Below are 24131 nucleotides of genomic sequence, written 5' to 3'. Positions count from 1 at the left end.
AAGCTGGGGGATTGGCTGACAGGCATGGGAGAAAACCTTTGCTGGATCAATGTGACCTAGGTGGACGTAGCAAATGTTCAGTGCAGCTCTGAAAAGGCAAGAAGGGAAATATGCTCTTTAGTTAAACTGTCCACAATGACAGCTGACTAGTGCATGCAGTGCAAAGCAATAGAGCAAGAGTAAAGCTTAGAAATGTTCCTACATATTACAGGAAAAAAAAAAAAAAAGGAAAAAAAAAAACAGTGTTGGCAATCCTTGAGAATCCCTTATTATAACTGCAAAACTGTACTACTATACTATTGACCCTCCAATTAGGGTGATGAGAACAATTAGAAAATGTTAAGTGAGATTAGAGAAACTACAAATTGATAACAAATATTAAGAGATTTCAACTACACACATGTACAATTGATCAATAACTCATTAGGATGAAATATAATGATAAAATTTTGAAACGTGGTATTGAATTGCTGCTTTGGACAATTAATTGAGGACCCACGAGAGAGACATTGTTCTGGATTTGGTCTCAAGTGTAAACAGGACACAAAATAATGATCACAAAATAATAACATTTAGCAGTGTAGCAAAAGAAATCATTCCAAATAAATTCAGTATATGTATACTCAGTTCAAGAATGGGAATTAAGGAAAAAACGTGAACCTGAAAAACAAAGGTCCAAACCTTAAAGTGATGTCCAAAAAGCAATAAGCCTACAAGCAGTCTGAGGTAAAATTCAGTAAGTAGGATCACAGCTCAAATGCATGCCACAATTAAAAAAAAAAAAAAAAGTGGTTAAACAAACAAAATACCTTCTATATGACTCCATGAGAAAGTTAAAGAAGTTATTGTAGAGAATTTGGCATGTAAGAACTGTAAAACATGTAAACTGTAAAACAAACCAGGAAAATGTGAAAGTCCTTAAAATATGTTAGGACACACATAAAAGGCAAGGATGCTCAAGCTGATAGTAGAAAGGACAGCAGAAGCAAGAAGATGCAAGGGTATGGTGTGATTGCCCAGTGACTCAGAGGGGACTCAAGGACAGTAAGGCCGAAACAGAGAAACTCTGTGTATGCTTTGGATCAGTCTTTACTGCTGAATGCATTTTTCAAAATATTCAGCATCTCACAGTTTTCACAACAATTTTGATGGACTGAAACATGGAGTAATTTTAATACTATATTTTCTTAAGAAAGCAATCTCACAGCCATGACTATCCTGTGTTAATTACTGATATATATATATTTTTTCACATAATTTGAATCTAAGTTTTCTTTAAAATCTAATGCCAATTCTATATCAGGATGTCCTTTATTGTCACTCTGTATGCTTTTACATATTCTAGGGCACTACTCATTCTTCCTTCTACCAGTATTACACTATCATCCTCATTTAAATCCAGACATGTCACCTAATTTTTTGAATTTCTATCATTTGTCCAAAGAAAGACATAATGATTATTCCTCACCTGTTAGAGCTCTCTTGCTTATTTTGATTAAATAAGATTTTAAGGCAAATTCCAGAAGGCAACCTGAAGGATGGAGGCATTCACCTTTGAATGACACATTTAATTGCTCTTAAAGAGGAATTTCTAATGTAATTTGAATTCCCTAAAGATCCAGCAAGAATCAGGCAGAAAGATCCCATAGTTGCTGATACAGCCCAAGCTCATCAACGTACTCTGCTGTTTAGGTAATCAGACATGGTGGTCTTTGCTTTTATTTGTTCCAACTCAAATAATTATTTAGACATCATTATACATTTTGTAATTAGTCTCATTCATGTGAATGCCCGAAGCCTGAAGATGCCCAGCTTCTCCTGCTCTCTCATTTCCCTTCTCCCTCTGTACATATTGAGAAGGCTTCTGCCGCTTCAGTATTTTTTGGGCAGCAACTACTCTCACTGCCCTCATCACAGCGTACGAGAAAAAGTACTTACATTCATTGGAAATTACAGTGATTGTGTTTCTACAAAAAACTTGATATGTTCATAGGTATGCCAATCAGACAAAAAGTCTTCACCGAACTCCCACACTCCTTTGTTTTTCTTTGTAGCAAACATGAGAAGATTGTCACAGAAACAACTATTCCTTCTCGCTGCAGATGTTGTCTTTGTCACTAGTCTCCTGCCTTTCCAAGACCTGGGTAGAAAGCACTCCATCCTATGCTGCTCTATATTGCTTCTTAGGCAAGAGCTATTGAATCCGATGGGAGACAGGAGATATGAAATATGTCAGTGAAGAATTTTTAAGAGAAATGAAAGAAGGGAGTACTGTTTTGTTGTTGTTGTTTGTTTGTTTGTTTTTCCCCAAAGGAATACTCTTCAAAGAGAACCCTAGCTCTCTTTAGTTTAATACAGTTTAATACAGAGGAGAAGTCTCAAGTGAAGTCTGCTATGTCCTCCTTGCTTAAAAAAATCCCAAGCAACCTCATTATCTACGTGACAGATACCAGTGTATACTAGACACCTCATCACACCAGAGGGGGTATCCAACTAACTTATAGCAAACCTTGCCAAAGAAAAGAAAGTTTTTTTACACAGCACTATTTAAACTGTGGAACAGGTTGCCACAAGGTGATAGAGAGATAAAAAAAAAAAAAAGCATATAAATACATTCTAAAAAATGTTCAGATTGGCAGAATGGTGGCAGACAGGTTGGCTAACTGTGATAAACTAATAGATTTGGTGATCTAGGTGCCAATTTTATGCTAAGGTTCACAAACCATCAACTGCTAGAAGGTTACCAAGGGAAATATCACTCCATGTTTGCTCTGTTTCTTGTACTCTTTTCCTTCTTCAGCTGGTACAGTTGTCCTTACAGCTGTCCTTACGTATGACAAACTCTTTATTGAAGATGATGGACCTTAGATGATTTTGGAAAGCATATTACGAAACCCAGCAAATGACATTAGACAACTAGGAAAAAAGTTGTACCTACTATGTAGGTACCTATACGTACCAGGTACCTACTCATATGACTCTTCCGATCAGCATTAATCCAGAAAGTGGTATGACTTAGTCATTTTCATTTGGGCAATTTTCTTAGATTTACAGACAACTTAAAGTTCAAAAGGACCAATAAAATCAGGCCTTTATTCTTGCAGAATCTTTTCTACCACAGCAAGAATACAACTCACATGACATGCAAATGAATTCTAAGCACAAACACTTGTGCAAATAAATTATTCCATATTTAATACCTTCAAAACTTCTTTGCAGGTAGACTATTTCACTCTGTTTGTTCAAGATTAGTGCTGAACCTCATAATAAGAACATTCTGCCAGACAAAACTTAGTATTACTGAATAAATTATACACTTACCTGAAATGGCTTATTTGGTTTTCTAAAAGGGAGGAAAGTCTGTCCTTAATTTCCTCAAACCTTTCTTTCTCATCAACAGATACTGTTCCAATTCCATCTGGCCTGCAATATTAAATATTTAAGAATTTAATAATTAATAATATTTTAAGAATTGCTGACATCTCTTCATGCTGCCTGTTCTTTGAACAGTGATCTTTATTTTCAAAGTTTTCAGTTAACATTTGCTACTCTCCTTTCACCTTTCCCCATTGCCTTTAAGGATAAATGGTAATTTGTTAATATAGTGAAAGAACAGACTATAACTAGACAAAGAACTGAACTTTTGGAGCTGGACTTTTAAATGCAAGTCCTATGTTGCTACCTAGACCCAATATAAACACAAGGCATCACATATTTCTCCCAAATCACTCCCAAATAATAGTATCCTTTCTCAAGAAAATTAGTAGTTAGCACAATAGAGGGGCCTACTCTGATCTCTGTCTCAATTTCAGCTCCTTGAATCTTCCAGATATTTTTCCAGAGGCACAATGTGGCTGAAAGTAGTTACAAAAAATAAGGTGGGAGGCAAACCACAGTGAAAAAAGCTGGAGAAGGCAACATCTCAGAATCCCTGCAGTTAGAGTGAGCATAGATTTTTGATCTCCCAAACCATATTGACAAACAGCAGCATGTAAACAAGACTTCCATATAAATATAGCATAAAGGATGCAATAAATATTTTTAAAGCACTGGCATTTAAAAAAAAAATAAAATTTAACGTGTCCCAATAATTAACAAGCCTTATATTAAGTACCCTAAACACATAATTAGTCTTATCCTAAATATGTTATTAATACCTTTTAAATAAAATAATGACAAAGTTAATGAAATTGAAATACATATTTCCCAATGGTATTTCTGCCTTACAATCACAACTTTCCCACATCATGCTGTACACTGCTTTAAAACAAAATATATGAAAACTTCCAGCTACTCACTTAACTTCCAGCTCCAGGGTAACAAAACATCTGCTGCTTCCCACCTGAGTTTATACTCTGACATGAAGTGTAGATCTACCCTGTACCTTCTCCAGGGCCCCCAAAACTATCTCATTGTTTTTAGAACTGGGAAAACTGTATTGAAGTGACATGAAAAAAGACATCATGATTTTGCTAAATTGTTACTTTAACTTTCTCTACTATCCTTAAGCCTAGGAAGGATAATTTGCTACCTGGTCATGACACAAACAATTCTTTCACCCCTTAAATCACTTATATTTCTGATCTGTCAAGTCAAGGTGGAAAGAATCCCTGAACTCTTTATATTATTGTGAAGACAACAATAAAAATCAGATATGGTGGAGATATGACTAACCAGGCACATCAATATACTGTTGGATAAATTTGATGTGAAAGAGCAAATAACTTATTTATCTTTTTTTGACGGGTGCCAGGATACTTTACCTCAGCCTTCTGACAGATGGAACAGGCTCAAATTTAAGTAAATTTTACCATCTGATGTCATTGTCAGGAGAGATCGTGCTCTGGAGTGATAAACTAAATAGTTCTGTCATATTAAGCCTTGCTGAAGCATGTCATATATATGACAGAAAAGACCTAGGGGTCCACATAACAATAAGTGAAAAAGGTGAGCCAGTAGCATGTCATATGTGTCAACCTGCACTAAGACTAGGATCACTGCATACTGGGGACTTGTCACTTCACTGAGTTTGTTGCCATAAAGAACCATGCTGACAATGCCAAAAATTTTCAGAACTGTTAAATGTATTTTCAGTGAATGTTTGGATAGAACCAAATGTCCCAGAAGAAAAACAAAGAGTACACAAAAAGGTGTTAGAAAAATGTACCAGCTGTGGCACTGAAAAACTCAACTCTTCAAAGCATGCTTTTACAAACAATACAAACTCTGAATCACAATTTGTTTTCTTCCTTATTCTTTCTAGCCTTATTGTAACAAGCAGAACCTAAAAATGCATTTTCATCACAGTTCTGAGACACACATTAAAGTAGTGACCATTTTTTGCTACTCTTGGGAGTGTCTTATCTACTACCAAGCAAAAAGAATCCACAGAAAAAAGAATCTGACTCTGAGATGATCTAAGATAGAAAAAATAGATGAATGTTTTCATAATTCCCACTCATTTTACCTTCTAGATCTTTTTTCTTTAATTCTTTAAATTAGTTTTTCTTTAATTCTTTAAAATGAAATAAAATAAAATGTAACAAAATAAAATAAAATAAAACAAACAAAACAAAACAGAGTAAAATAAAATAATAAAATAAAATAAAATAGCATTGTTTTGAGCTAGTTATTTTTATTTATAAATTATTGTGTCTGCCAGGAAGATCAGAACCAAGCAGTCATATGGTTTTCAAATACTTAGGTTATCCAGAAGTCACGCCAGAACTATTTTGCAACTAAAAACGTCAACAAATGTGCATTCTCTACGATCCCTGATGCTACGAGTGACAATTTGGACTTGATTTTTTCAATTCAAAACCAGTATTAAGCCTTCCTATTACAGACTGGGACCTCTCTTTCAAGAACTCCACCAAGAAGTGATGGACTGTCTCCAGAAGTATCAAGTCTTCGTGTTATTGTACACGTGACACCATTTTAACAGTATCTTCCCAAGAAAGTGAAAGAAGAGTGAATTTTCCTTTCTTCCACATTCCTTTCTTCCTTAATGTTCACAGCTACTTTTGGCATTAGAAACCCAGGAAAAAAAATAAGCAATGAACACTCAAAAACTGGGTAGCATTCTCTTTCTCACTTATATAATTTTTCCATTTTCTGAGCGCTCTGTCAATTGGATTTGGATTGGCCTGTCTTTTCTGCTTAGATCACTGTCTAACCAGCATAGATGTAACGTTGTTTCTGGTCACATCTCGACTTGTTTAATTCACTTAGACCTTAATATTGAAAGATATACGAAATAAATACCTCACGAGCTAGAGCTAGTGCATTCAAAAAGGAAGTAGCTGCTTGAACATTTTAAAAAATGACACCAAAAATAGAGATTGACCTGAATTTTTAAAGAAAATTTTACTGTAACAATCTTCCAAGATAACTGTCCTGATGGTAGTTCTCCTAGGGAAGCTAATTGATTAGACGATGGATTTAGGGTTTCCTCTCAGAACAGACAGTTTTTATTCACTTGACATAATCCTTTAAGACTTGGAATACCTGTTGATATATTTTGCTGTCTAGAGGTCTTAAAACTTGTAATAATTTGCAGATGTCAATTGACACATTGTAGGAATAAGGTTCTTGAGAATAGGTATGGCATATGAGATAAAAATGGTATTCCAGTTCCAATGTGAATCAGAGATGATGGACATTTGGTTGGATATTGATTCATTCCAGCCCTCAACTTTGGAAACAGCTTCTCCTAGTGGCCTCTAGTGTGAAACTATTAACTTAAACAGGCCTGTTTTGCTGTGACAGGCTTGTGAAATAGTAACTGAATATGACTGACTTTTTTTTTTTTTCTTTTTTCCCCCCTCTGGAACATTGTTTATACTGGTGCTTTTTGCATATTTTACAAATGTTTAAATGTTACTTTTTTAAAGAAGCTTTCCTCATTAAAAGCTTAGACCATCACTTTGGTCTTTCATGGGAAAAATAAAAATAAAAAGAGTAAGAGAAAAGGAATGCACAGATTGATATTCAGATATATACACATACATACAGATGAGAACAGTAAGGCTGACCAAAATAATCTGCCAGAAAAAGATGAAAAATTCTGATGAAAAACAAAATATATGGAAAACAAAAATACTTCAGCTAAGGTCTTACATCAAGACACGTATATAATAAACTATATTTCAGGGTGTAGGGAAACCAAAACCATAAACTACAAGTCATCTTAGCTTTTAGAAACAAATTGTTTTAGAAGAAGGCAGTGCTTTCTAAGAGCCCTTGTTTTTAAACTCAACAGGAGGAAAAAGAAAACAAACGAACAGTGGCAGTTTTCAAATTAGTAAAATTAAAATTTGTTTTCTTGTTTCTCAGTAAACAAGATTTAGAATTTTGATTAAGAGACTTTATTATCCATTTACCAGAAATTTAATATCAAAATTTTCCTTTAAAGCACAGTTCCATTAACCAATGCTTTTGTAGAGTTCATGGTTTATGCTAGACAAGTCTATGAAAAACAGTGATTTACATTATCAGCTTAGAAGCAGGCAGAGCAGACATCTTTTTATTAACAGAAAAGAAAGAGAGCAAATTATCACGTGGCAGTCACAGATAGCTTTAACCAACAAACACTTGAAGAGCAAACACTTTGTGGTTTATATTAACTATTCTACAAACATTCTGACAAAAAAAAAAAAAAGTTGGCACAATAGAGCCTTCTGCCATATGCATTCCTCAAGTTGATCCTACATCTGCTTGCAGTTCATACCCTCTTTTTCACAGTGAATGAAAAAGACCAATCCTGAAGGCTACTAAAACATATTAAGGTGATAGATCAGCTTAATTTTCATGATGTTTTATGCAGGAATATTTTAGGTGGGATACATTATTGCTCTTTTACTCAAAAATTTAGAGTGTACTAATATGCTATAATTTTAGCTCAGGCATAAGAGTATGTATAGACATTAGCCAGTTGAAGTTAATGACAAAACAATGTATAACGTTTAGGGAAGGTGAGAGTATGTGATAGCAATAGCTGTTCCTTCACTGCCTAAGATTGCACCTATCACCTTAAATATGCAAAACTTTGTTTGGATAGTTCTTAACAATGTGTGAATTATGATTTATTTTCTACTGACAATTTCTCTGAGGCTTTTCAGAAGCAGATATTTTTGTCTTGATACATTGAAAAATGTGCCTCTCTTAATATTTTAGTGAGGGCAGCTTTTGCAATCAGCATAGTATAATTATCGACACTTTCCAATACAGCACAATATCCTTCCTTAAACCAAAGATGAGGTCAATACGGCTTCACTTGGCACTTGTAACAGGGCCAAGAACTTTGCTTCTAGCTTTGAACTCAGGAGATCTCTACCAATAATGTTCCTGTGGCTATCTGCAACAGCAATATGTAGAAAGCTCTGTCATTAACTGAACAACATTAATTAAAAAATACTCAGCTATTTAGAGAGTCTTCACATCAGAGGCTTGGGGGTATGATGTTTATAAGTGAATCACTTAAAAATGAGAATACAGATTAATTTAAAGGAGGTTCATCTTTCTCTGTGTTCCATATCAATCAGAGATTATCAGTTTCCAAAGATGAAGCAGGAAGCAAGATGCTTTGCACAAGACGGTACATGAAACTGAAAGACTAGTGAAAAAATTCTGTTTTCAGCATTGCCCAGTGAGCCTCAGAAAAGGGGAAGATTATATTCACCTGAAGAAGAGCGATATAAACATCCAAGAATCAACTAGATTTTCCAGATTTGAGAGAACACTGCTTCTGATCTGGAAGCACAAATTCACATAGCATATCAGTCCTAAAAGATACATTTTCTTCCTTCATTATTCTGGGGAAATGGTGACTGATAACAAATGACTTCTGAATAAAAACATGCTTTGAGTATGAGACACCCACTCTCACCATTTCCATTATAGATCACTGATATAAAAATGAGACAAATTACAAAACCAAAAGACATCTGCTGAACTCTATTGATGCTGTATCAAACATGAGAGAGAATTTATATAAGATGCTGACAGACCGATGGAATATAACTTCCAGTGCAACACACCCTAAAGACCCTACACTGTAAGGGATCTCAGGCTCCTTCCTCCAGCTGTTGGACTGCCTGGGAACAGTTCTAAGATTAAAGCAGAAGGCCCAATTGGCAATAAAAGCAGTAAAGAAGACCTTGCACCTGCTGTCATTACAACACAGACAGAATGAAAGAGCTCCCGGGGTTGGGTGAATAAGAAGCTCAGCAGAAAGAGGAAGCATCTTCAACAGCTTATAACTGATGTTCCACAAAATCCTGCTAGTAATGGTTTCATGGGAAAACCATAAAAACAAACAAACAAACAAAAAAAAACCTATAAACACAAATATATAACACTTTTGGAAAGAGATCGAGTGGACAAAATATTTCATGTCAGATGGTGACCCTGTACACATATGCACTGAAACTTCTTACTTAAGATCTGTAATTTTAAATTAAGCCTTATTAGATATTGTTTATGAAAGATAATGGAGAAAAAAGCAAGATACAGACAACCTTACTTTAACTCTAGAGATCATTCTCTCATAGAGAAGAGAGGAAATATTTATTCAGAAGCTTAAAAAAAAGATTAGAAGAGACAGAGCAATGAAATGATATTCCTTTACTTAGTCCAACAAAGTTCCTTGCCCCAGGTTTGAAAGGGTTGATTTCTCTGAACAGTCTTTTATCACTTGACACAAAGTGTAAAATTGCAATAAATGGTTCTTATCACAACATACTAGAAAAATGGAAAGAAATATATGAATGCATAACACTCTTCAAAGTTTCCATAGTTTCATTTCACTTATGTGTTCTTTTACTCCACTTTAAGATATTTCCTCCAGAGAAAACAGGAGCAAGAAGCCTGTCAGAGAGTCTACAGTGCCAAACGATGGCAAGGATCTAAGAGGAGCTCTCAAAGACTGCAAATCTATTGCAGAGATATCAACATTATTTCCAGTGGTGTTTACTGTGGAGGAAATGAGGACAGCTCTAATGCTGGAACCCTTCTTTGCTCACAGCTAAAAATCTTAATTTTCACTACAGGATCTGTCTAAAATTAAAGCAACTAAGAGTTTATGGAACAAATTAGAAAAATAAACAGGAAGAAGTTGCCTGGCCCAGAACTGAATTACCTGTGGTTGGGTGAAAGTGCTCACCAAACTGCCTTCCTCCAGAGAAGTGGGAGATGAAGAAGGTGAGATCAATTTAAAATTAAAAGTTTCTAGGGGAGGTACGTGGAACTGCAGGCCAGTAATACATCCCAGAAAATTAGAAGAAACTATAATATAAGGATATTTAAGGATAAAATTAAAAGAAAGTTGGGTAAATATGATCTACTGTGAAGAAATCTGTATGGTTTTGAAGACACAAGGCAGGGGCATCCTATCTTCTGATCCTGATGTTCTCTAAAGGGATCAAAAACACATGGATGAGTGCAATCTGACTCATACAATGTACCTGGATTTCCAAAAACCTTTTTGCCAAACATTTTTAAGGCAAGAGAGTAGGAGTAGGAGTAAATGGTGAATATTTGCAGTGGAGGGATATTATCAGTAGAGTTCTCCAGTGATCCGTGCTGAGACCTGTGTTATCTTATGGTATTCATAAATGATCTGGCAAACAGCTAAAAACTGAGGTGATAGTAATTTTTGTGATAATTATGTGGAATAACATAGAATTGCATAAGGACCTTATGAGATCAAGCAAGAATAAAACAACAAATAACGACCAAGTTATATAAATATAAGGAAAAATCATTTGCTGTTTAGGACAGAGATCTTAGTGTTATGATGGATAATGTCATGAGACTGTGTCGAGTAGCAGTGAAAAAAGCAAAACATCAGGGATTAGAAAAAAAGGATAGGGAATTAGCAGAAAATATCCATCCAGTGTAATCAATGCATAGTTCACTCATAATTGTTGAATCTTAAACAGAAAAGCAACAACAGAAGGATTTTTTATGTCTCTCTTCATCTGTTCCAGTAGCAAAAGAGACTGAAATGAGATCTGTAGGAGTCAAGATCAAAACAAGAGTTCTTTATGCAGGAGAAAGCTGAGTTGTGGAACTTACTACCAAAGGTTCTGAGAATGCAAAGGGGTTACACAGATTCAGTGGTGCAATGGACAAGTACCTCAGAGGCTTGCTCCAGGTTACCAGACAGGCATATTCTGAGCAGTAAGGAGCTGGAGACTGAAAGAGCACTAAGAGTAAACACTACATACTCTTGCCCTTCTCTTACTCCAACCAGGTCAATGCTGCAGACAGGTGACTCACAGGCTTAGAAGAACCCTACTAAGGTAGGACTGCTCTATTCAAACACACATGGTGAAGATTTCAAAAGGAAGGCAGAGAGAAACTATTTATCTTCAGTCATAAACAGACTTTTGTAGCACTGCTTTCACCTTCACTTATCATATATGAACTTCCAATATACCAGCTTTTTTTTTTTTTTCTGAATAGAAAAAGGTATAACAAGGGAATATGCTTGAATTTTGAATTTTTCAATTCAGTCTGTAACTCAGCAGGTGGAAAGAAGTCACTTTACACTTCATGTGTTACCCAACAGCATCCATTTCAGAGAAGAGGGACTGAATAGAAGTCACAGCATGAAAAGTAGACAAAAGTGAAGGCGATGGGGAAGAAACAATAGCTCCTACTTGGACTGATTAGACTGAAATGTCGGCCTTCAGCCATACCCTATAGTTCCTTGTTCCGCCCATTTCACTTTCATCAGAGATATACAAGTGCAGTGTATGCATAACTGCAGTGCGAAAAGTTCACTTGTGAGCTAATGACTTTGATGGGGACCATTATAGTGGAACATTTCAGAAGACAAATGCTGCAAAGAGGAACCAAAGGAAATGCTTTTGTAAAGGTACAGCACACATACGCAGAAGCACAACCACGGAAATCTGATTTTATTTACTAGAGGAAAAGGAATCTGTTGATTCAGAAACAAGGACGTGTTTCTTTTTAAACAATCAGCAAGGCTGCTCTTTTAGTAGAAGATTTTGCTGTTTGGCTATTTAATAAGAGAATGTCTCTCTTAAGAATGTCAATGCACAAAAGCAGAAATGCCATTTCTAAGTAAGCAGTTTGTAGGCAGAGTCATAATGTTCTTCCCAGCAAGAAAGGGAAGGCACAAATGAGGCTTGGATTTCTCAGTCTAGGTCTCAGCACATTGTGGTCAATCCTGCATAAACATTTCTGTTCCTAAAGCAACAACAGTGGCATAAGAGACATAATAAGTACCAGTATTCTTGATAACTTTGTTGGAACTTGTGAACTACAACATTGTCACAGTTAGGAAAGAAAACAGCTGGGGACTGTTCTCTGGTCCTGAGAGCAGGTGACAAGGTCTGCTGCACACAGCCTACATCAAAGCTCAGTTCAGGTCTCCTCCGCGTTAGTTATTGCCCCTGAAACTCTAGGACAACAATTCACTTTTATATGTTTATTCCAGGTGTTTTGAAATAAGAGCCTTTCTATTGTGTTACCATCTGCCAGAGTGGTGTTACTGAAGCATGAAACAGATCTTGAATATTTCAAGTCCTAGGGTGTGGCAAAAGAGCACAGGAGATACCTGAGGGTTCAAAATCTGCTGGAAGAATTCTGAAGAAATATGAAGGGTAGAAAGAGTCAAAGGTGATTCAGCCTTGTTGGTAGTGTCTGCTGGGAGCAGACATGCAATCCCGCAACCATGCCTGGTATCTCAGAGAGTGTCTGTGACTAATGGGCAGTTGGGGTCCATTGTATGAGACCTCTTCCTCACCAGCTTTATTTAATAAATCAGATGTAGCCACTGGTGTGCCCAGCATATGTCCTGGTATGGCCCCAGAATATTTTGCAGATCTCTAATTTGTGTCTGAGTTTATCCTCACCAGGCTACCAGAAATCATGAAGGTGAGTGACACCTTTATCTAATTATTTGACTGATGTCACTAGATTGCTTGTTAGTCTAAAATTCGTGTTTAAAAGAAATTGTTAATATGAACTGTAGACACAGCTGCATTTCCACATGCTCCTCTATCACCTGACTTCATGATCATCTTCGATGATCTTTCTCAGGCTTGTGGAAGGTCCAAGATCCCTCTGTGAAGCAAAGGGGAAATATACATTGAATACATCATGCCCAGAGCATAAAGCTCTTTGTCTTTGTTATGTCGTCTTTCTAATTCTCAGCCTGACTTATAAAACTAAGATGTATAACGCCATGGATCAGCCTAGAACTTTGGCCTGTCATGCATTGTCTGTGAAATTCTTTTTTCCCTTTTACTATTTCTTAGTGCTGCAGCAGATGAATGAGTGGATGTATTATGTGTGTATATGTGTCTGTCATCCTCAGTGAGTGTGTCTGCTTCTGTCCTTGACTTACTTTTCTTCTTTCTTCATGTTTCTTTTTTCTTCCTTTTTACAATATCTCAGTTCTAGTCAGACCCTCTCTGTTCAACACGTCTTTTATTCCTAAAACACTCATAATGCTATTCAGAGAGTATCTGTACAGAAGGAATAGACAGAATACAAACAGAGTGCTTACCACTGTGTAAATGATGTGCTCTCTGAGATATTTTCGTGCACTGCACGCACTGTTGTCCTTCACTTAAATTATGAAATAAAAAGAAATATATCTACTTTCCTTTTGAATTCTTGAAATAAGTTTGAGCAATTATCACTGCATGTTTGTCTTGTTAGGTTGAAACCAGTAATAAAAAGGCTAGAAACAACAAAGACTTAGACTCAATAGGAAATACGAATGTGTCAGGTTCTTCAGGAACTGACAAAAGAAGCGTGCTTTTACAGAGAATAGGTGACCAAGTAAAAGCCAGAAAATCTCCTAACTTACCAGTATGAACGTCAAGATTCTTGAGAATATTGCAGGCACATTCCAAAGCATTTAAACTTTGGATATTATAATCAAAGATTACATAATGTTAAAATCTCCCACTGCCGAACCACTCAGGTCACAAATGCCCAGATCCTGTTCTAACAGACAGCAGGCTTGACTAAGCCAATGAAGGAAACAATATTCTTTTTAAGGATTGTCCCTTCTTTATTGGCTCATGGATGAGTAAAACAGCCTCCACAACTGACTGGCTGCAAGACAAGATAAGCAAAGAAGTTGGGAACAAAGGCTTTCTTTCCCCTCATCCCTACCAGGGTTCGATTTTGGGGATTTACTGAAAGCATCATAGGAACTGCTTTTTGGGACTGTGAGCAGCTTTTTCCCTTGTGGCAGGACTGGATCAGTTGAGAGGGGGTGATTGATTATTTTTCTTATTTTTGAACTTTAAAAACATATTTCCTATGTCACTCTACAAATCTAGTATGCACAGTAGGTTGCAAATACATGTCATCCTGTAATTTGATAGATTGCCCATCCCACTCCCCACTATAGTACAGGGAAGAAAGACAAGGATATACTGGAGCCAGTTCAGTGGGGAGGGCCATCACATTGGTTAGGGGAGAGAGCACTTGCTCTGTGAAGGACAGCCTGGGGGAACTGGGCTTGGTCAGCCTGGAGGACAGGTGGCACCTAGGGGGACTGAACAACAGCTACTGGGAGGTTGTCAAGAAAATGGAGTCAAACTCTCTTCCAGTGGTGCAAGACAGGAGAATAACAGACAACGTATCCATAACTAATTGAAGTAAGACGGGTTCAAAGTGGGTAAAGCCTTGACTGGACAAAGCCCTGAGCAGCCTGGTCTGACCCCACCGCTGACCCTGCTTTGAGCAAGAGGTTGTACTACAGACCTCCTGAGTTCCTTTCTACCCTGAGTTATTCCATGATTTCCTATCTCCAACACCCAGCAGAGCTAGCTCCATCACAACATGGAATAAGACATAGATGAGGCAAAGACTTCTTTTAAAGAATGTGTGCTACTGCTTCTAATGCTTAGCACAGAAAATCAACAAATTTATTTTTAACAAATCTTTCACTATCAAGAGGAAGGAAGAATCATCACAAGAGCATTACTGTGACCAGTGATCCAGCCTATCCCTTGTGTGGAAAGAATCACAGAAGCGTCCTAACTTCCCCTGGATGGGGGTCATACCACATTCCCAATATGTTTTTTCTCCTTGTAGTAGCACAGTCAGAAGAACTGAGTATTCTATGGTAAGTTGCCAAGCTACAGACTGTTGAAAAACTGTCAAAGCCTCCCTTATACTGCAAAATTGTTCAAAATGTTCACTGAAAACACCACTCGCTAGCACAATACAAATGCAGAATGCAGGATGATATCCTGCCTTGAATCAGTCTATAGAGTGCCCAAGAAAACACACTGCATTAAGACAGTATAAATAGAAAAGAAAAAATAATATATATATATATATATTAATGTAATCTGTACACAACCCCAAAGATCCTTGAAGAAACTTTCATGAACTAATTTCCAGTGTGTGCAACTTCTCTGTCTGGTAAATACAAGAGCGTAGAAATACTTTTGCTTCATCCTAAGGTTAGCAGTAAATTACCTGTTACCATGAACATGAGAAGCACAAAATGCAAAACTGTAGTGGAGCAAGGTTGGATCGATGACAGAACCATTTTCTGAATGTTCAATCAGCTCATTAAGATAGCAAAGATGTCGGTGACAGCCTCTCACTCCGTAGCGAGCACAGTATTCATCTAATACGAAGACCTGACCTGGGCTAAACCAACCCTGAAAGAGAAAGGAAAAAAACAAAACAAAACAAAACAAACAAACAAACAAAAACACACACATGTTGAGATTTCTTTTCCCACTCACAACTTTTAAATCAAACAAAGAACAGAAGTATGTATTTTTATGTGCATTACATAATTTTTTTATAGTAAAATAATTTATACCTGACTAATGCTGATAGCACTGGAAGTTAGATCCAACAATAAACCTCTTGCTGAAAGGACTAAATGTCAGGAAACTATTTGCAGTTCTGAGTTACCATGACTATGAAATACATGGTTGATCAAAACAAGGTAATAATACATCCAAAGTCTGGTATAGATTTGATGATATCATAACCTAGCTGCCTGACACAAAATAAATTAATAAAAGTTGATAATAATCAACTTTATTATAGTAATTAATTGCAAGCTAAGAGAGAACATTTGGGTTATGCTGAGACAAACCAATGTGGATGATTAAAATACTGTTTCTGGATGGTCAGTTCTGTGTGGCTGCAACTTTAAACTGACAGATGAAATACAATTTGACCATTACTCCATTTCTTATGTAATATGCATGCATTACTACAAGAGATACAAAGCTACGTAGTTTGTTGAAAGCCATCTGATTTAGTAAGTTGAAAATGATTTGACCTTTAATGATAATTCGATATGCTGGGGAACTATTTTGACAGAGGGCTTCTTTGGGCACAGGCTTGATAAGACCAGAATGGCGTAACCCTGGCAAAGACATGACACCTTTGCATCCCAAAAACTGTTCTTGAGGGAACCCAGAGTGTAAAAAAAAATGGGTTCTTGATGTAGAAATGGAAAACAGAAAATCCTTGACTACTTTGTTTTCCAATTTGAGAAAAGATGCTACAATGAGCTTCCAAAAAGCAGCAGAGAAAAAAAACAAAGCTTGGAAAACCATAGCTACTGCATAGCTGTTTTAAACAGGTGTTTTTCTTTGTTCTTTTCTTAATTGTGGTGATATTCCTCTATTATCAGTTCTGCCAAATGACTAAGAGAGATTTGGGAACACCTGAACTGAAATGTACAAATGACTTGAATAAGCAAAACAATTCTGTAAGTCATAAATTTATAGCATCAATTTAAGAACTGAAGACTATGTATCACTATTTTTTGTGAATACTTCTGCAAGCTTAGATATTTAATATTTATACAGAATAGCAGCAAAATATGCTACCAAAAATACTTAAAATACACCTCAGGTTAAGATCATCCATATCATAACTTTACTAAAAGATTGCATGAGACAAAATTCTAAATTTTATATTCTCTCCCAACTGTAGAATTTAACATTTTCAAACAAGTTAGCAAACAAAAACATCTCAATATTATTTAATAAATTTGTTTGCTCCCAATTCATTCTTTTGATGTCAATATTTCCATTACCTTAAAAGACTTCAGATATTTCTAGAGAACACTTAGCTTTATTACAGCACCCAGGACAGTATTCAGCATTTTAAACTAATAACCAGTCATGTAGCAATGGCTTATGTAGTTTACATAAAGTGTTTGCTGGAAAATGTGGTATTCTGCTGAAAGAAGATAGAAAGAGGATTTTATCTGAATTTCTGCAGTAATTTGTATCCTTGATGTAATAAACAATGGTCACAGCGATTGATATTCTGCCAGTATGTCATCAAAGTCATTGTCACTGATCTATATTTTTATGAAAAATGTGATAGAATGTGATGTACATGACAACTTCTAGTAGATTAAAAGCAAATAATCCTTTATTAAAATTTATGTACGTTCTCATAGCAGAACGTTCTGACAAGAGTGCAATTTTTTAAAGAACTCATTATTTTAACTTCAGACTCGGTAGGAGAGCAAAAATAGGAAACTGTTTTAGTGTGGTCATTTTAAATTATAAATGTAGTTTATAATGATTATAAATATAGGCCTTCCTTGCACTTGTCCAGCATAATACTCACAAGCACATAACAACTGTATGTTACAGAGTATTAGATAACTGCATGTGTTTTTTTTAATTGAATTATTAAAAAAGAAAAAGAAGAAGAAAGAAAGAAAGAACTCTCCTCTACCTAGAAGGATGTGAAATTAAAGAAGTTTAGGTCAGATAATAGTTGAATATAGGACTGAGCTTAATACTGATTCTTAACATTTTTATAAGTTGTATGTGTGATTAATCTATATTTTATTGAAATAAAAGAATGCACTTCTTCTAAAAATGATAAGAAATGAGCTGTTCAGGAAAAAAATCACACATATATTCATGTATTCTATTGCTACCTTGACAGTCTCAATTTTATAATTTAAAAAAAAAGATATATAGTTAAATGTGCAATTTAACAAAAAATGATCACCCATTCTACTTATTAAAAGCTGAATTTAAAAAAGAACAATAAGAAATGCATCTGCTTTATGGTTGCTATAGCACTGTGTATTTCACATAACCTTTTCTAAAAGTTCCTGATTTCAAGGTTATATTAAGTGTCTTACTATATTATTATTATAAAAAAAGATTTTGACCCCAATGCACTGTTAGAAAGCTAACCATTTTCTCTTTGAGTGCCAATTACTTTGTACAGATGTACCTTCAGGCCTCTTCTTTGATTCTGTGTGCAACCCACAGACAGAAAATGAGTCCTTTAACTTTTTCTATACATACTTACTGGCAGTATTTTAAAAAGGAAGCAACTGTCATCAAATAATCTTTTTTTTTTTTCTTTCTTCTTCTTTTTACACTTGCAAACAATCCTAAAAAACCCTATCATTATTTTGTATTACGTGACTAGTCAGACCAACGAAAAAAAGTAGTGAAAAAAAATTTATCCTCTTTTGTTGCTGTTGGGATGGTAAAGTAAAAAAAAAAAAAAAATTAAAAAAAAGCATGCTATGAGACATTTCAGGTCCTTAGTAAGAGATGACAATTTCAGGCAGTATCAGGTGAAAAATAAAGCCTTGGGAAATTATGAGATGTGATCCACACAAAGATGTTTAACAAGTGTGTGTAATCTGATGGACTTCCACAAGATTGCTGCTGGCTTTCCCTACTGAAAATTAAACCAAAAACATCCCCATCCTCAACTTCTAACCCCAAAAAGCATAGAATAGAAAGTGTTTCAAAGTAAAGGGAAACTGCAGCTACAAATGCAGAAGCATGTTATGCCAGTATCTTTTACAGCTGTCTTTGATATAGAGATCCCCCTTTACTTGTTTTTGTTTAATAATAACACTCCCGTTTGTTTCTTGCAATTCAGGTAATACAACACATCCATATATTTATACCGCCTGTGGTCCTACTTCCTTTCTTTTAGTATTTTTTCTTCTTCACAGCCCATCAGAATGAAGAATTACAAGATAGGTGAAAATGTCTGACATGAGGTAACTGCATCTGTACCTTGAAATGCCTGTACAGGTGTCAGTAAATCCTACCCCAGGGGCTTTTACCATTATTAAAACTTTCTGTTTTTATTCAGACCTCCATAGAAGACATGACAAATTTCAACTGATAAAATCAGAGACAGTTTGGGTCTCTTTGCTTTCTATTGAGTGGCACAGCAGCAGTTTGCAAGTGTATAATTTTCAAATTTGAAAGCAATCGATTGGACCCTTTATTCCAACTACAACCACAGGTATTGAATGAATGAGGAAGAAAGGACTACTTTGTAACAACTATTTCTCACTTCTTTATAGCTATCTTCTAGTCTATACTCACCAAACAAGAATAGGAGTCATTCAATCTATGATCCAAGGTCTGCCTCTGAAGCAGTCTAAAGAGGGAAGCATGGTCAAATTTGCAGGGATTAGCAGAAATAAACTCCTCCATACCATGTTTCTGACCACGGTCTGTATCTGTTTATACAAAGGAGAAAATGTGCAGAGCAATACATGTGAGTGTCTGCGCGGATTCACAAATACGAGTGTAACATGGTGTATAATTCTCAATACATGAAGTCTCTTGAAAAAATTGCAAAGAAATTACAATTCTTAGTTACATAAGTACAATTCTTAGTTACGTAAGTAGGTGCTTGCAAGTGCCTTATTAAAGAATCTTTTTTTTTTTTTTTAATCTGACAAATAGCATTATTGAATTATTTTTCTACCATCATAAAAATCTATGGAATGTAACAGTTAGAAAAAAAGTTGATACCCACTGACAGATGAAACAAAACAATTTAGAAAGGCTACCTGAAAACACAACATAGGACATTAAAATAATTCTGCAAACATGGTCTTCAAACACTTCAAATGTTACAATTCACAAAACAATTTGCAAGTACAAAAAAATGTGTTCTGTAATTTATATTTTATTTTTTATTTTTTATTTTTTTGTGACTCTAGTTTTAGCAAAATAGCCAAATAAATATTCTTCACTCCACTGGAAAAAAAAATAGAAAAAGAAAAGGTTTATGCATTTATTTCTATAGACAAGAAAGAGCATATTTACTGTAGATCAAAGTACCACTCATAGAAATATTCATCATGGCTTGAAGCCTACTTCTCAAATGGCAAACTGGAGCAGAAATGAACACACTGGCTTGAGCTAGGTCATTTCCAGCCTTCTTTTTGTACTCAGCTTTTAATGAGAGAAACCTTAATGTAGTAATGGCAAAAAGCTCCTTCAACCTTCAAGCAAAGAGTAGTGAAAAAGGGAGCAGCATTTTTGTGTAAATACATTGAGAAAACATACCATCCCAAATGGCACTTCAATCAAAGGCCCAAATTTATTGTTCTTCACAGATTGCATCTTTCAACGCCTTTAAACCCCGCGGGTTTATCAAAAGAGAAGCTCTAGTGATTGCTTTCATTAATGCTATGTTTTGTCAAAATCCTCAATGTGAATTATCTATCAAGTATGGACAGAAAAAGCCTTACAGTGCCCAAAAGGACTAGTTATGTATTAGCACATTAGCTGTCTTGGATTCTATAGACTGTATTGGGGTGAACAGTCTTATCAACTTAAAAATTGACTTCCCCTTTCAATAGGGTCTTGGCTCTTTGTTCCTTTAAATTCAAACCTAGGTCTTTTTATATTCGTTACTAGAAAAGTACAGATCTAAGTGTATCCTAAATGCAGTTTTGAAAACCTGCATAGTACAAAACTAAAATTTCTAAAGAAAAGGAGACAAAAGTTTATTGATTAAACCCAATTATTGAGTCAGGTTCATAATAAAACTCAATATTGATCTGTGGGCATGATGCTAACATAATCAGTCACATTTAGAAATTTAGCCCCAGATCATATTGATCCATGTCAAGTCCAACTTTCAGCTGTATTTGTGGATGGGAGAATTATTTAATTCAAGCTGAAGGATCTGCAGCATCACATCTTGGAAAGATGCAGAAACTAATTCATATCACTTGGCTTTGCATTGTCAAAGCAAGAGTCACATCCATGTGACAGATTTCACCAAGGTGGATGTAGCAAATAAACAGTATGACAATACATCGATGATGTAAGGTATGAGACTATCATCCCAGCGAAACAGCAGCATGTATTTTTAATGACTAAAGGATCAGTAGCATATGTGATTACACAGATTAACAATATTTCCATAAGCATTAGAATAGCCTATCATTAATGACAAGCTTAGCTTATATTTTTGACAAAGCTACATGAAATGCTTTCTCTTAATTAGTATAATTTAAATATATTTAAACACATGAATTCAAAGATAAACTGATATCAACAAAACCACTTACATTACTGAAAGTACTAAACTACAATGTGAAAACATTTTCAGTTTCAAAAATGATACACACACCTAAAAGTTTTCCAAACCCAATCTAATATGTGACTGTTTTCTATATGTCTTGTAAGTTTTCCATCTTACATGGGTATCTGATTTATTAACTCCTTTAAAGTAAGGCAGATCACAGAAAAGGAGAAGAATTAATATTTACTTCTGGCAGTGGTCTGTACAAATTATACTAAGCTAAATCTTTCTTAATTGGCTTGATTTTTTTTCTCTGTTTTACTATACATAAAAAAAATATCTCTGTAAATACTGAAAATAAATTAAGTCTTTTGAAATTGGGAGACTGCATGTAGAAAATGAAACATGGATTCAACATTCTGATAGAGTCATCTAGATAATCTGAATGTGTAAGGCAACCTATTAAACACAACACAGCTTCTGAAAGCAGGATTTTGTTAGATAATTTGTGTAAAATAAGCAAAACCATTTATTTTAAAATGCACATACTTGCTACATTTAATTCTACAGAAAGACCCACGAATGACCACCATCTCTAAGTGAATCAAACATAACAGATAACACTGTCAAATAGTAACAGAATATCTGTTACCAAATATAGTCTAACAACAGAAAAAGCAATTAAAAACTTACCTTTACTTGCTGTAGGCAAGCAAGAAATAATGGAAAAATAAATCTGATGTAATATTCGCATCTTATTTTGCTATTATGATATACATACGAGAGAATTCATAAATCTTTTTGAAATAAAATGGATTAAAAAATATAAGAACTTAAAGATTATGAGGAAATAATAAATGTTATATGAATGTGATTTAAAAATGGTTAGAACGATTGTATTTTTCAAATACCTAAACAAATGAGCTTTTTATGTCCTGTTCAGGCTACAACCAAATGCAATAGACATAAAAGAGTGCTATATTGTCATATATAGTTAAGAAAGAAATACAATTCTATTTTCTTCTCAGCATTCTCTCAACCTTGGGAAATATCGGGAAGGGGAATTGTGAAGAACTCTGGGGCAATAATACTTCTGTTTTTTTCACAATTAATTTCCTGCCTTTCTTAAAGGAATTTGTTGTTCTGCTTTCACTGGCCTATAACACAAACTCATGATTCTGGCTGATACTTCCATGTTACATGGTCTATTTCAGGCTGTGCATTTATTTCACTGTTTGGAAACCGTTAGCCAAAACACTATCCATTTTCTTAGCTCAAGGTGTATTTTAGATCAAATGTGTATTTTGAAACCATGGTAAAAACTTACGAAAGCTATTGCATAAGTTTTAGTAAACCCTTTGGGTGTTCTTTCAGCAGGCACATTCATCTTAGCAGAACAGCATACTGAATATGCCTTTTGCAAGCTTCGCAAGAAAATTCCAATTTTAGCCCAGCTACAAATGCTACAAAAATCCTCAGGGACACAGTAGAGTTGAGTGAATTGGGACTAGCAAGAACTCCAGGCTTACAGCACATGCTGGTTCCTAGTTGTAAGCAAATCAGTAGGCACCTTCTCTGCCCTGTTCCAGCCCAGAAGCAAACATGTTTTCTGTAGCATTTACTAGGGCAAAATCCTGCTAGGGCGAACTGCAGAAATTGGCCCTGTAAAGTGGTGACGTCCTCCCTTTTGTGGCTCCCAGTGACATCCCTGTTGAGTCTTAGCACTGTGGAAGCAATTTGAACTAACTCAGGTAGGCAGGAAAGAAGGTAGAGAAAGAAATCTAGTACTGTAGGGAACAAAAAGATTTAGAGACTGGGAGGGTAAGCACTATGACTTGGTTACAGAAGAAGCTGGAACTGGTTGGATGAAGATGAAGGTGCACATACTCTTTGCAAAAGACGGGCAAGACATACATTACTTTCCTTAAATGCTACTCCACAGACAGTGGCAGCTTACCCTGGGAACATTTCAAATCCTGATCATTGACCAGGACTCCAAAGTGCTACGTTTAGAAACACTGGCCAAAGAGACAATCCATGCCCCCAGAATCTTATCATTTAGATATCAGACAATGGAAAGTGGAAGAATATAAGAAAACAGACTGGACAGTAAGGCTTGAGCTGGGGATAGCACACTGATGGACTGCTACTGCTCTGCTGAAGGACAAATTTGATAAGGACACGAGACAGTTTTCGTATGTTTTTGAGTAGCACGGTGGAGAGGATAAAGGTGACTGCCTAAGGAGTGGGTGGTGGAGGCTGGCGTTAACCTCTCCTTCCTACAAGGGGAGTAGCTGGAGGCAAGCAGAACAAGGACAGGAAGGGGAACTGAGGAACTTGCAGGGAGAGTGGAGTTATTCCACTCTTACAGGTGGCAAAGTGTATGGTGGATATAAAGATGCCAAGCCTACTGAGAAAACTATGTAACATGAGAAGACAGCTTTTATTTCTGTTTGTTTTTAAAAGATCAAGTAAATCATACATGCGCAAGCACCTCAGAACTGTTTTAAAAGAATTGCCTTACAATAACATCACCAAGCATTCAAAATCTGAGCAATGATATCATAAGGTCAAACAGCAGCATTTCTTGTGTGCTAGTATTATGACACCAGCAGCTTAATACCACTTATAATCTGGTTCTCCCAGAAAATCAAAAACAACAACAACAAAAAGTTCAAAGATTCAGAGTGATAAAAATAAAATATAAAAGAAATATAAAATTCATCATTTTGGGTCTCATTTACTTCTATACCACTAAACCATGATAGGTAGAGAATTTTTATGACGCTTGTCATTGGACTATCCAAATAGATTGAAAATGTCAA

At 35.6% G+C, this 24131-nt stretch overlaps 1 protein-coding gene across 15 annotated transcripts in view; it reads right to left on the bottom strand.

Moving 5' to 3' along the window:
• Window positions 1-24131, bottom strand: part of CADPS2 (calcium dependent secretion activator 2) — a 315444-nt gene that overhangs the window by 86510 nt on the left and 204803 nt on the right. For all 15 annotated transcript variants that reach the window (XM_080575606.1, XM_080575607.1, XM_080575605.1 and 12 more), the window contains 3 exons: window positions 19365-19501; window positions 15481-15668; window positions 3322-3423 (listed from right to left, as the gene is read on the bottom strand). In XM_080575606.1, coding sequence (XP_080431732.1) covers window positions 3322-3423; window positions 15481-15668; window positions 19365-19501 — 427 coding nt within the window. The remainder of the gene's footprint in view (window positions 1-3321; window positions 3424-15480; window positions 15669-19364; window positions 19502-24131) is intronic.

Source organism: Anser brachyrhynchus (assembly GCF_964034855.1).
Source record: "Anser brachyrhynchus genome assembly, chromosome: 1".
In the NCBI taxonomy this organism is placed as follows: domain Eukaryota; kingdom Metazoa; phylum Chordata; class Aves; order Anseriformes; family Anatidae; genus Anser; species Anser brachyrhynchus.
The sequence above is the reverse complement of the archived record's forward strand: the minus strand, read 5'-3'. Positions and strand labels throughout refer to the sequence as shown.